At 48.9% G+C, this 13765-nt stretch overlaps 1 protein-coding gene across 1 annotated transcript; it reads right to left on the bottom strand.

The window, feature by feature from the left end:
* Window positions 1-369: 369 nt before the first annotated feature.
* Window positions 370-13765, bottom strand: LOC142922470 (hydroxylysine kinase-like; the record flags this gene model as incomplete). Its single annotated transcript, XM_076063279.1, has 7 exons — window positions 13635-13765; window positions 13182-13328; window positions 12594-12718; window positions 6572-6899; window positions 3426-3568; window positions 1827-2007; window positions 370-678 (listed from the first exon to the last, which is right to left on the bottom strand). Coding segments are annotated over exons 4-7 (958 nt in total), but the record flags the coding sequence as incomplete, so codon positions are not given.

The raw sequence follows: 13765 nt of genomic DNA, 5'->3' as shown, positions 1-13765 counted from the left end.
TGCAAAGAGTTTGACGTTTGCTTCTCAGGGTCTCGTGGGAAGATAAGCAGAAACAAAAATTACGATTTAGGTTTTGTAAGTATGTTGAAATTCTTTCGCACCATACGTACGTTGCCAACCGTGCTCATCGGAGGTGTGGGGAGGTGGAACACACTGTGCAGTTGGCGAATGGCGGCGTCGGTGAACTGTACAAACATTATATCTACCAACTTGCAGGTCAGTAGATGAGAAAACAGCAAGTGTGCTTCTGATCTTTCGTTACGCAACCGCCACAGGTTTTTGAAGCCAACGTTTCCCGATGCGGCCAACGGCGATCCGGGCAGACCCGACCCGACCTGCCCCGGCCCCCCTCCCCACCTCCGCTCTCACCTGCACGCCACCAGTAAGTAAACGGCCCTCCTCTCGTCCTCGGTGAGGGCCTGCACGCTCTCGTAGCGGCCAGGACGTGACCCCCGGCCTCCATCGCCTCTCCGCTCTCCACCATCATGTACATGATGGCCATGGCCAGGTCGTACACGTGGTAGCCGAACATCATCGAGTTGAGGTCCACAATGCCGGAGACGCGGTGCCGCGGCGCTCCCTCCGCCGACTTGGGCCCCTGCTGCTGCTGCTGCTCGCTTCCCGCGGCCACCTCCTGCACCAGGATGTTGTCGTCATTGAAGTCACCGTGGATTATGCCTGCGGCGAGGGGGAAACGTCGAATTTGATTTCGTCCGTTGTCTTTTATTGTTGACCGTCCTCCCCTCGTCGCCGTCGTCATCGTTCGTGCCCGTGCCGTTTTTATTCCCTCCGCACGATTGGTGTTGCGCAAGCCGCGTGTGCGAGTCTAAGAACGGCCCCCGCAGAGTCTCAGTGAATCACCGACTTCTTCTCCTGCCTTCAAAGGCACAGAATTACAATAACCCACCAGCGTCGTACAACCCTGCACGGGGGCAAGATATGGAGCGGTGTGTAGTGGTATGCACACCGCATCACGAGCCCTTGATTCCCGGCCATGGAGAACATCACTGATATCTGAACCAGTCCTGGGATCCTACCTACCTCCTCACCGACCAGCATGGTGAAGGAGGCAAAACAACCCCCATGACCCTACACAGCCTGGGAATGCCTTCGTCCAGATAGTGCATTGACAAAGGGCTGTACATTATTATTATGAGGATATGTGTAACAAAAACTGTTGAACACGATTTAGCATCCATTGAAAAATGATTTGGTAGAAATTACAATTATGATTTATATACAGTAGCGTCTGAATGTAATAACCCTGTCATTTGATTTCACCTGTGATCAGTGTCTGTGCGAGTGTCCCCCATTACATGCATGCCTTGTAATGCATCTGTGTATGCTGGGTAAAAGTAATCACGTAAAGCACATTGCAAAGAAAATGCTTGCCACAAATGAATCACAATACCTTGCTGATCTCGTCAAGCAGCATAAACCATCACGCGAATTCGGGTGATCCTCGCAGCGGCTTTTGGCTAACCATCGAACAAACAAAGACGGTCACCGCATCGCGCGCTTTCAGATGCACTTCTGCGGCCGTCTGAAAAGCTCTTCTTTCCGATATTAGGAAGCACTGGAGCTATGCACTTTTAAACCTAGATTGAACACTAATTTATTTTTGAACTGATTTTTTGTGTTTAGTTTGTTGTCCTTCCCCCGCACCTCCGATTAGCACGGTTGGCTATGTACGGTGCGAAAGAAGTTCAACGTACACACGTACGCGGCACCCGTCGTGGCTTCAAGGCCTCGTCGGTGGCCTGAAGCGCCCCTCGCCCCCTGAGGCATGGAGCTACGTCCCGGGTGAAGCTGCGAGGCGAGCGTACATCTGGTAAACTTGTGCAGGTTGGGTTGGATCTCCTCGCGGAACTTGGCGATGACCTCCCTGACCAGACCCTGGTTGGGGTCGCCGTCCAGAGTGAAGAGGTAGGGCTCGAGCAGGTGGGTGTTTGACAGGTTCCAGATGAAATCGTCTAGTTGCAGGGAGTGCAGGAACGGGTGCTCAAACTATGCAGATGTTTAAAAACGAAGGCGGTAAGATGACAAAAAATGCAATACGAGATTAACATCGCATTGGCCAGTTGAGTACACATGTAAGTTAAAGGCAGCAAAACGTCAAGCTAGCAAAGGATAGTCTTCGTTTCAAAAAAGATGTTCTCCTTGACTTATTATTTTCTCTTTGTTTTTTTTTCCGGTAAAGTCACGTAGGTAAAACTATAAAATAAAAGAATAAATGAAAAAACAACTACATTTTTAAAAATTCTATCATTTTATAGTTTTACCTACGTGACTTTACCGAAAAAACCAAAGAGTATGAATCCTTGCAGTCACGAAAGCTAAAAATCTAGACTTATTATGCAGCTGAGGGTGGGGCTGCCCAAGTCCTGCGTGCGGCTGGCAAATGTTTGATTGGTATTTGTGAGTAACAGGACACTTGAATGGATCTGAGAAGTAGTTTTGTGAGATCACCTTCTGCGGGCCATTCTCTAACCAGAGGTGATGCACAGAATGAGATGTTTTTTTCCATCTCATGACATGGCACCAATTAGCACAACTCATACAGCCCTTATCAAGGCACTGCCGTATTCAGTGTTGGTCATGTAGGGTGTTTGACCATACTTCGCCAAACTGGTCAGTGTAGGTTGGTGAAGGATAGAGGACAAGGGGGGGTGGGCAGGACTGGTTCAGATATCACTTGCCACGAATGTTAGGCGTGGCCGGAAATAAAACTCAGGTGGCCGGGTTCGTAGCGCAGTGTGCGCACAACTGCGCCACCGCTCCACCCCGACGCTTGGAATAAAATTTGGGGGGGGGGGGAAACAAAAATACGTTGCTTGAAAACCAGCCATTCGATCACTTGAAAGGACTCTCACATTGCTAATTATGAACAGCTGCGTACGTTCTGAGCGAGTGGGCTCGTTACGTCACATTACACTTGCTTACCGAGAGAAAAGGCTCGCCGAGACTCAAGACTTTTTTTTTAAGATTGTCGCAGTAAGGGGTTGGGGAAACTATCGCTCCGCATTTCCCAATGAAGTAATTTGCGAGTTATTTCTTTTTTGCCTCTTTACTTTGTCGAATATTCTCATATTCTTGTTTCTTTCGGTAAAGTCACGTAGAAGGGAAACAATAAAATAATAAAAATATAAAACAATAGAATTTTCACGACGTTTCGACTGCAACACAAGCAATCATCATCAGGTGTGAAAACCACAACAAGAATTTTTTTTTTATTTCCTTGTTGTGGTTTTCACACCTCATGACGATTGCTTGTGTTGCAGTCGAAACGTCGTGAGAATGTTATTGTTTTATATTTTTTATTATTTTATTGTTTCCCTTCTACGTGGTGACTTTACCGAAAGCAACAAGAATATGAATCCCTGCAGTCTCACATCACCTGTCAAGAGGCGCTCGTGCGCTCGTACCTGCTGCAGGGCTTGGTGGATGCTCGCTGCCAGCTTGCCCACCTGGTAGTACAGGCTGCCATCCGCCAGCACCCTGGACAGCGGCACGCCGGGCAGGTACGTGAGCAGCCGCACGTTGAACTCCTTCTCTCCTTCGCCGCAGTCTGAGAATTCACAGCAGGAGTCGCCACCGAGGTCAAGAGGTCACCACGGTTAGTGAAATCTCACCGTCGCTTCCTTTTGCTGGAACATAAAAAGCTGTTTGGAAGCTGATATCGGAACCTCCAAGGTCTGGCCAAAGTGTCAACTCACCACTTTGCGCCCTGTGTTCATTACCCACGTGCTATACTACACAGGGTCTCTGATGAATTGCTCAACTGATAGCCAAGGCTACTATTCTTTTTTTAGGAAATTAAGCGACAATTTGCTGCTCAGCATTAAATGGTTAATAACAATAATGAACGTGCTAAGTCCCATATATAACGCACATAAAATTCGTGTAGTCTTTAAAACGCCAATCTCTCAAGCAACTTGAATCGAGTATTTCTGTTCCCCCCCCCCAACAATAGTAAATTGGAGTGATTTTTTCCTCATGACTTTCTTTCACGATACTATTAACGCAGAAATTAATAACAAGAACGCATTCCGAAATTCGCATTCCTATATGGCCTTGTTGTCTAAACCGCTGTAGCTAAATAAAGCATTTGAGAGGAATAATACCTCACCACACCCATGCGTAAGGCATCCGCCAAAGTTGCAACGTGGCACGCAACCCTCACGCCTTAGCGCACGCTGGCCGGAACCGGGGGCAATTCGCCCAGGTTCGGGCCAGAATGGATACGTCAGCACCACGAGTCTAGCTGAATTCCCTGGGTTCAGCTTGAGCAAATTACTTAGGAGCAGGGTGAATGGGGGCCCCATCTGCATCAGGAGGCGACTTTTATCGCTCGTTCCATCACGTAAATATAAGGGTCAGCGGCATTCCGTGATCTTCGCATTCCAAACACGGCGTTGGGCGGCGATGTCAGCTCACGCGATGAACCCCGAGCCTGGGTTTAAAGGAGCGCTGCTAGCCCAGGCATTATAATCAGAATATGTACTTTTACTGGAGGAATCCGATGAGCTATGAAGCACTTTGCTTTACAAATGTTTAGCAGCCCAGTGTTGTCCCAACTACAGCCCGTGGGCCAAGCCCGAACCACCAAAATTAATTCATTCTGGTCTACAGGACAACTATCCCGCCACGCCTTACAAGAACTAATTAAGTACATGTCTCATTCAGCAATACTCACTTGAAATTACACACGACAACCGTCGCCCCCGCGCCCTCCCCCCAACTGAAAAGTTTGACAAGACCCTCCCGATACTCAGTGAGGCTCTGCTGTGAAAACAAGTGTAACGATGATGATTACAATAATAATATTAATAGAAGTGATGCGATGCAGGAGGCCGGAGTGGGTGTGGGGGAGAGATAAGCTCTGTATCGACATGTTTGCATTTCTCTAAATCTCTCCTCTTGCGGATAGATCTTTCTCCTATCTCTTCCATATAAATATCATATTTCTGATTAAATCTCTCTCTGAATGAGTTAAATGATGACATCACCCTGCTGCTCTATTTAAGACCGGGAGCAAGTGAGGGCTTCACCATTCTGGCGAATTGCCCGATGATGCTGGATGTAATTACCAGCGAAACGTCGTATTCAAATATTGTAAATGTTGTGGATTCACTCTTCATCACACCGGTGGGCTAAAGTAGTGAACTATTTTATGTGTTGTCAACGTGACACATTTTTTACTGTTTGGCTGTGTCGGGTGGTGGAGGGTTATGACACATTTATAAATAACGTGATCTCACCCAAAAACCTTTATCATGAATAAATCTCTCTCATATCTCTACAATATATCACTTGTGACATATCTTTCCCGTCTATGCTTGTTCATGTAATACATGGTTTTGGTTTGACGTGTTCCCCTTGTCAGCCAATCCGGAACTCGATGCAAAGAGTTTGACGTTTGCTTCTCAGGGTCTCGTGGGAAGATAAGCAGAAACAAAAATTACGATTTAGGTTTTGTAAGTATGTTGAAATTCTTTCGCACCATACGTACGTTGCCAACCGTGCTCATCGGAGGTGTGGGGAGGTGGAACACACTGTGCAGTTGGCGAATGGCGGCGTCGGTGAACTGTACAAACATTATATCTACCAACTTGCAGGTCAGTAGATGAGAAAACAGCAAGTGTGCTTCTGATCTCTCACCACAGATGTTATCGTCTCGTCCGTGTGGCTTTGCTGTGAGCAGTCATTCCAGTTTCATCCCACACACCAAACATTGTTTTTTTTTATATATATATATGAAGAATTTACAAAATATCACAATGTGGACCTTGGGCCAGTACCAACAAGCAGTGCGTTACATCCACCAACCTCACAAAAACTAAAAAGTACGATCCTTTTACATCACTTATCGTCAGTGGAGTGAGACCCAGTATTATACCACCGCCTCATGCTCGGATATTGATCGTTGTCTTTGCAAGTATAAACCAATGCTGTGTTCGTATGATTACTATCAGCCTATGACTAAATCACCTGGAATGTGCCCTATCATAAGATCTGAAAGCTAAGCAGGTTGAGCCTGGATTAGGGCTTCTATGGGTTACAATCGTGCATTAAACAGGCATCACAGGCTGCTGCGTGGTGCTATGTTGTGGGGGCCAGAGTTCAGTTGCAGCAAAATCAATTGTACTGCACTGTACATCTATTAAACTTGATTTGTCACTTTCGTGACTGCAGGAATGACTCTTTGGTTTTTTCGGTAAAGTCACGTAGAAATAAGAAATAATAATAATAAAATTACATAATAGCATACGACGTTTCGATTGCAATGCAAGCAATCATCATCAGGCATAGAAGAGCTAAATTTAAGAGAGAGGAAACACAGAACCGCAGATATAAATACAGACACCTAAGTAGAAGGGAGTTCACACAGAGATACAAAGAGAGACACAACGTACGGAGCACAGAGAGATAGGGTCTCTGTGCCGAGGCCTTAGCATGTAGGGGGAGACAAAGGGAGATGGAGACGCACATCAAGTAGAACAAGATTTAGTATTACGTACATCTCTTCTCCAATGTCTCTGCTCCCGGGACCCACGCGGGCGCAGCTCACCGATGTTCTCGAGCGACATGATCTTCCCGCTGACGTTGTCCACCACCTCCTGCATGGGGAAGCCCCTCTCCCGCAGGAAACTCATCATGGCCATCTGCACCTCGAGCATCTGCGGCCGCTGGCTGTCCCGCATGTTGGTGACCTTGAGCACGAACTGGCGACCGTCGCGCGCCAGCACACGGTTTTTCTGGTCGACGTAGCTCGCCAGCGGGCTCACCCCCGCCACGCTCACCCCGTAGAGGCGCTCCACCAGCTCCGCCGCGCGGGACTCGCTGAGGCACGGCTTCTCGTGCTCGCTGCCATCGTCCTGCGGCGCGGCTTGCATCGTCTTCAACGGACAAAACGAGGGCAATCAAAAAGCTTTTGGGTTTTGCAAGTGCACGTTGGCATCCGCTCCATTCGTGCAGCGCAAGGCGCCTCCGATGAGCACGGTTGGCTACGTACGGTGCGAAACAAGCTCAGCGTACACACGAGGCTACACCCTGGAGGCGCTACGCTTCACGGACAGCCCACAGTAGTTGTCGCATTTACAGAATTGTGCCGACACACGTGGCATACTACTGATTTAAATTACATCTCCGAGATCTTTAGCATCCGACTGTGAAGCAGACAGTCCGCAATATTTACAGTTCATACACCCACAGCGTTAACCGGGGTGGTCGTGGGGCTCGTACCACAAACATCTGCAACGCGCTACCGCTCGGCCATGAAGTCAATCGATCGATCAGCGATCAATAAACAAGTCTCTTTGCTCGCATCACATTTAATAGCAACACATTTCACCGAACAGAAAAGCACCACTTAAACATGTCAGATATAAGATTCGTAATAACAGAGAATTATCCTTGTGTATTTCAGTGGAAATACAGCCAGTGCCTGATAAAGTAGCATTACTGTAACTGGAATTATAACAAGAACCGTGGGTTTATGCAGCATTGGGGAGCTGCAGCTATGGCCCACCGAGTAAACACCTTGTCCCGTAAGCACGAAATCACGTGTTCAAATTCCACTGGATGTGTAATTGTGTGAATAATAATCAGGGCTTAATCTGTCACTGAATATTTTCCGGGTCGCTGGTGCGGAGTGGAGTGGGCAGCACAGCCCCGGTAGCCACGGCGATAGCGAAAGGTACACACTGGACGTGGTGTGCCGGGTGTCAGCAGATTTTTCAGAGTCGCTGACACAGAGCAGCCCTGGCCGAAATTATCTCCATACATATGTAAAAGGCAAAGTTGTGATTATGTGTGTCTATTCAAAATGTTTAGCGTACTTCCCGACATGCAACAAACTTGAAATTTGCCATGTGGGTACTTTCCAGACTGTACACCACGCAAAAAATATTAAAATACACTTTTGTGTTTTTTTCTGGGGGGAGGAGGGGGGGAGCTCAATAATGCATTTTTTTTGCACGGCAAGTGAGCTGTGACGTCAAATCTGTCACGTGACCCACGCATGTGGAAGCTTAACGCATTGTAGTGTAGTGGTTAGCGCACTGCGCTACGAACCCGGCAACCCGAGTTCAATTCCCGCTCACGGCCACCACCGGTGACGATTATTTCAACCGCTCCTGGGCCTCCCCTAGATCGACTCAGCCTCAAACGAGTAATTGCTGTGGTGTGTGAACATCGCCACTGGGGACACAAAGGCGGCCGGGCGTGGTGCTGTCACCCACCCCTTCGTCTGTATATATAAAAGCGAAATTTGTGAATATGTGTGTCTGTTCGAAATGTTTAGCATACTTCCCGACATGCAACAAACTTGAAATTTGCCATGTGGGTAGCTTCCAGACTGTAAACAATGCAAAAAGTATTAAATATACTCTTTGGTTCTATTGGGTAAAGTCACGTAGGTGAAAATAAAATAACAAAAAATCACGACGTTTCGGCCACAACACAAGCGGCCTTCATCAGGTGAAGGGACGAGACTGTCTGGAGGACAGCGCTGGAGTGTGAGAAGCCACGCTCAGATCACGACCTTTAAGCTGTGTGAGAAGAAAAACACAAAGCGCCTTGACAAAGGAATTAGCATATAATTTAGCATTGAAATGGCTCATTGAAATAGCTAAGTTAAAGTATACACATCCGCAGAGGTACCCTTTGACAAAGGAATTAGCATAGAATACAATTTTATAAAACAATAAAATTGTATTGTTTTATAAAACTACAATTGTATTGTTTTATATTTTATTATTTTACTAGCGGTAAGTACCCGGCGTTGCCCGGGCGAAAAAGATAGACTCACACATCAACTTACACACAACAACAACCGCCATTCGCCACTAAGTGGCGGTGACGTCACCACGACGCTTGTGCCAGGCTATGTGCACCCTGAGGCCACGTGAAGTGTCGAACGCCCGCTGGCAGGAGGTCACGGGGCAGACCCAGGTGCCACGGGTCGACTGACTGAGATGACTGGCTGATGCACCACCTGTGCCCCCTACTGTGCCAACCTGCTGTGCTTTAGCCACCCGGCGCTCCGCTCGCTGTTGTGAGCGTCGCTCCTCCGCCCTCCGTTGTTGTTGGAGGGCGACTGCCTCCAACTGCCCAGTAGCATCCTTCACGAGCCTCCTCCACAGAGGCCGATCTTGACACCGCTGGTACCAGTCATCGGCAAGTCCACTCAGCTCCACGTCCTCCTGTACCACATCACTCCATCTCTTCTCTAGCCCGTGCCGCGCCCGCTTAGCCCCCTCAATCCGGCCAAACAAAAGCTGTTTCGGCATGCGGTGGCTGGGCATGCGGGCTACATGACCCAGCCATCGCAGCCTTGCCTGCCGAAGGAGCTCACCGATGGGACCCTGCCCAGATCTTTCAAGGATTTGTGAGCTCCTCACACAATCCAGTCTGGTTAAACCCAGGATGGATCGTAGGCAGGTCAGCCTAAATGTTTCTAACCGGCGAAGATGTTCCATTAGGGGGGTCCACGTTTCGCAAGCGTAGAGAAGGGAGGGAATGACCGTGGCCGAGAAGACCTGAAGCTTAGTGCGGAGCGACAGACCAGGTAGCTTCCACACAGCGTTACGCAACCGATGAAAAGATATTGCCGCTCGACTGATTCGGAGTGAGACCTCTGCTGTTAAACTGGAGCCAGTCATAAGCACACTGCCCAGGTATGGGAAACTCTCCACTCTCTCCACAACTGCCCCATCACCGATTGGGAGTTGTGGGGGTGGAGTGTCCGATGGTACAAAATACCCAGGCAGGTGCTTAGTTTTGGTGGGGCTGATGGTAAGGCCCCACCTCTTAGTGGCACGCTCCAGTCTCAGCAGCAGCGTCTCCAACTCCTCCTCTGACTGAGCAGCTATTACCAAGTCATCAGCATACATAACGTGGTTGAGCAATAGGGAGCCATCCCTTGACCGCACCCGGGCATCGATTAGCCTCCCATTATATCTGTACCATATGGAGATTCCCCCGGTACAGCTATTGAAGGCTTCACGAACTACGTGGTCAAAATAGATGTTAAATAATGTGGGAGCCAGAGGACATCCCTGTCGCACCCCAAGGTGTACAGGGAATGGTTCTGACTCCCGGCCACGTAGTTTTACCCGGGCCCGCTCACCATCATGAAGGTCCTTAATGATCGTGAGCAGAGGGTCAGGTACTCCAAAAGCACGAAGAACGACCCAGAGCCCAGGCCTACTGATGGTATCATAGGCCTTGACCAGGTCAATAAAGCAGAGATGTAGGTCTTGTTGGAATTCCCTACACCTCTGCTGTAGCAGACGGACAGAAAATATGGCATCTGTGCAGGACCGCCCTTTCCTGAAACCGCATTGGGGCTCCGCAAGCCTCTCCTCAGCGTGCCTGGCAAGGCGATGCTGAATAATCCTTGCCAGGACCTTTCCCGGCACACTGAGGAGTGAGATGCCCCTGTAGTTGTTACAGTCTGTGCGGTCCCCCTTCTTAAAAAGGGGGACTTACACACAGACATCGACCCACACACGTAGAAACACATCGACTTACACGCGCACACACATACACATATAGACTCACACAGACAGACATCGACTTACACACACACACATATGAACTTACACACACATAGACATCCACTTTAGATACACCCACATGGAGTTACACACATACAGCGACTCACACACACATCGATTCACACACAGACAAAGGTGAACTCACACACACATTGACGTAAAAACACGTCATTACACACACACACATATCGAGTAAGACACACACACACACGGACGTATATATACACACACATGGACCCACGCACACACATTGACTTACACACACACACATAGACTCGCACACACATAAATAGACTGACACACACATTGCCCCACACACATATGGACTCTACTTTAGATACACACACATGGAGTTACACACACATATCAACTCACACACATGGACTTACACACACACACATGTATGGACTTACACACACACATGTGGACTAACATAGAGACATGGACTGACACACATACACATGGACGTACACACACACATCGACTGACACACATAGACACACAAACGCACATTGACTTACACACTGACATGGAGCCATGCACACACATTGACTAACACACACACAAACACATCGACTAACACACACACAGCGACTGACACGCACACATGGACTGACACGCACCCTTGGACTGACACACACACACAAACACATCGACCTACACACACACACAGCGACTGATGCACACACATGGACTGACACGCACCCTTGGACTGACACACACACACACATCGACCTACACACACACACATCGACTGATACACACACATGGACTGACACGCACCCTTGGACTGACACACACACACACACATCGACCTACACACACACACATCGGGGGTTGTCCGTTAGAAAAAGACAGACACACGCATGGTCCTACACGCACACACGTATGGACTCAAACACACACATCAAATCACAAACAAAGATCCCCCATATAGCCTTAACAGACTGTAGGGGCAAGTGCTGTTAGCGAGCACCTATGAAGGCCGGAACGGTACACCAGGGGGTGAGTGGCCAGCACCACGCCCGACCGCCTTTGTCTCCCTAGTGCCGATGTTTACACACCGCACCAGGTACTCATTTAGAGGCTGAGTCGACCTAGGGGAGGCCCGGGACCGGTTCAGATAATCGTCACTGGTGTTGGCTGTGAGCGGGAATCGAACCCAGGTCGCCAGGTTCATAGCGCAGTGCGCTAACCGCTACACTATCGCTCCCCACATCAAATCACACACACACATCGACGTGCACAGCAATCCCCGATGATGGCACAGCTATGAGCATCGCAGTACTACGTATCAGCAAATAGTGTGACGTGAGCAATCGAAATAGTAGAAATGCATAGAAGAAATCAGCTGAAATAAGTGTACATGAATGAGCATCAGTATGCACAGGTAAGTTGAGAAGCAGGCTACAGTCTAGATTATAGAGTGGCAGTATGTCGACTCAATGACATAAGCATAGCTACAGTCGACATAAAAAGCTGGCAATATGGGCAGCAGCTGAAAAATCAGGATACAGTCGACATGAAAGGCTGGCAGTACACTGAGTGAGGTAAAGAAGCAGGCAACAGATTATAGACTGGCATACACTCATAATGGGCAAAAGCTAAATTAGCAGTGTGTATAATAGCGGCGGTGCACTGGCGTGAATTAATCAGCAGGCAACAAGCCACATCACAGACTGGCAGTGCACGGTCTCAGCGTCATAAAAACACAGCTCAAAAAGGAAACATGTAGCAACCTAAGAATTTAAAAAGTATTTTTCTGCACACAAAGAAAGTGATTGGAATATCTGCCACCTTCTTTGTTTCATAATAGTAAACAATGAACCCGAGTTATTATCTGCACACAAACATTATTATTATTGTAATATCAGACAACTTATTTGTTTGGGAATAGTAAACAATGAACCCGAGTTATTATCTGCGCACGAACATTATCATTGTAATATTTGGCAACTTATTTGTTTGATAATAGTGTAGGGAGGGGCGTGTACATGGGCTATGTGTAGCGACGGTCTGTGTACAACTTACCTGTAAGGACTGACATAGTCCAGTAGGGGCAGTCGCAATATCCCTTGCCCCGTAGCAGGAGGGGGCTGTTGGGTGTCCTGGGATCCGCCGGGGTCCCTCCTGGGGGGAGGCGGCTGCCGGGTGTTCTGTTAAACACGTGAAATAAAATGTCCGGTGTGAGCTCCACTGAACGCACAACACTTGGCGCGGTCCACCACCCCCTTCCCCCCCCCAAGCAATTGGCGTGAGTTGGTACGGTCAATGTCGCGCAGTAAATAAATTCATATAGCGAAATCCTACGAAATCGCTGTGACTAATTTAAAGGTGACGGACATGAAAAAGGAAGAGCCTATTCCCACCGTGGGGCTTAGGGCGTGCTGGCTGGCACATTTTTTTCGATGTCAACCCCACGGTTCGAGAGGCAAATCCCTCGCAAGCGCACGCGCGCGGAGACGTTTATAGATAAGATATTTACATACAAAAATTATGCCTTTTATTTCATAATACGAACGCCCGCTGGCAGAAGGTCAAGGGACAGACCCAGGTGCCACGGGTCGACTGACTGAGATGACTGGCTGATGCACCACCTGTGCCCCCTCCTGTGCCAACCTGTTGTGCTTTAGCCACCCGGCGTTCCGCTCGTTGTTGTGAGCGTCGCTCCTCCGCCCTCCGTTGTTGTTGGAGGGTGACTGCCTCCAACTGCCCAGTAGCAGCGTCCTTCACGAGCCTCCTCCACAGAGGCCGATCTTGACACCGCTGGTACCAGTCATCGGCAAGTCCACTCAGCTCCACGTCCTCCTGTACCACATCACTCCATCTCTTCTCTAGCCCGTGCCGCGCACAGACAAAGATACCCCGTATAGCCTTAACAGACTGTAGGGGCAAGTGCTGTTAGCGAGCGCCTTTAAAGGCCAGCACGGCACACGAGGGGGTGGGTGGCCAGCACCATGCCCGGCCGCCTTTGTCTCCCTAGCGGCGATGTTTACACATCGCTCCAGGTACTCATTTGAGGCTGAGTCGACCTACACACACACAGACACATATCCTTGTGCGTGGTCTCACCTGGTCGTCGTCCTCACGGTCAGTGAGCAGCGTGAGGAGTGAGCGCAGCGTCCCAGCCGCCCTCACCACCCCAACCGCCCACTTCTCGGGTTACTCGCAACCACCACCAACACCACCAGCACCACCACCAA

This window comes from Petromyzon marinus, unplaced genomic scaffold (genome assembly GCF_048934315.1).
Source record: "Petromyzon marinus isolate PM22_M1 ecotype Great Lakes invasive population unplaced genomic scaffold, UKy_Petmar_22M1.pri1.0 PM_G_Scaffold_98, whole genome shotgun sequence".
In the NCBI taxonomy this organism is placed as follows: domain Eukaryota; kingdom Metazoa; phylum Chordata; class Hyperoartia; order Petromyzontiformes; family Petromyzontidae; genus Petromyzon; species Petromyzon marinus.
This window is presented reverse-complemented; position numbering and strand designations above follow the sequence as displayed.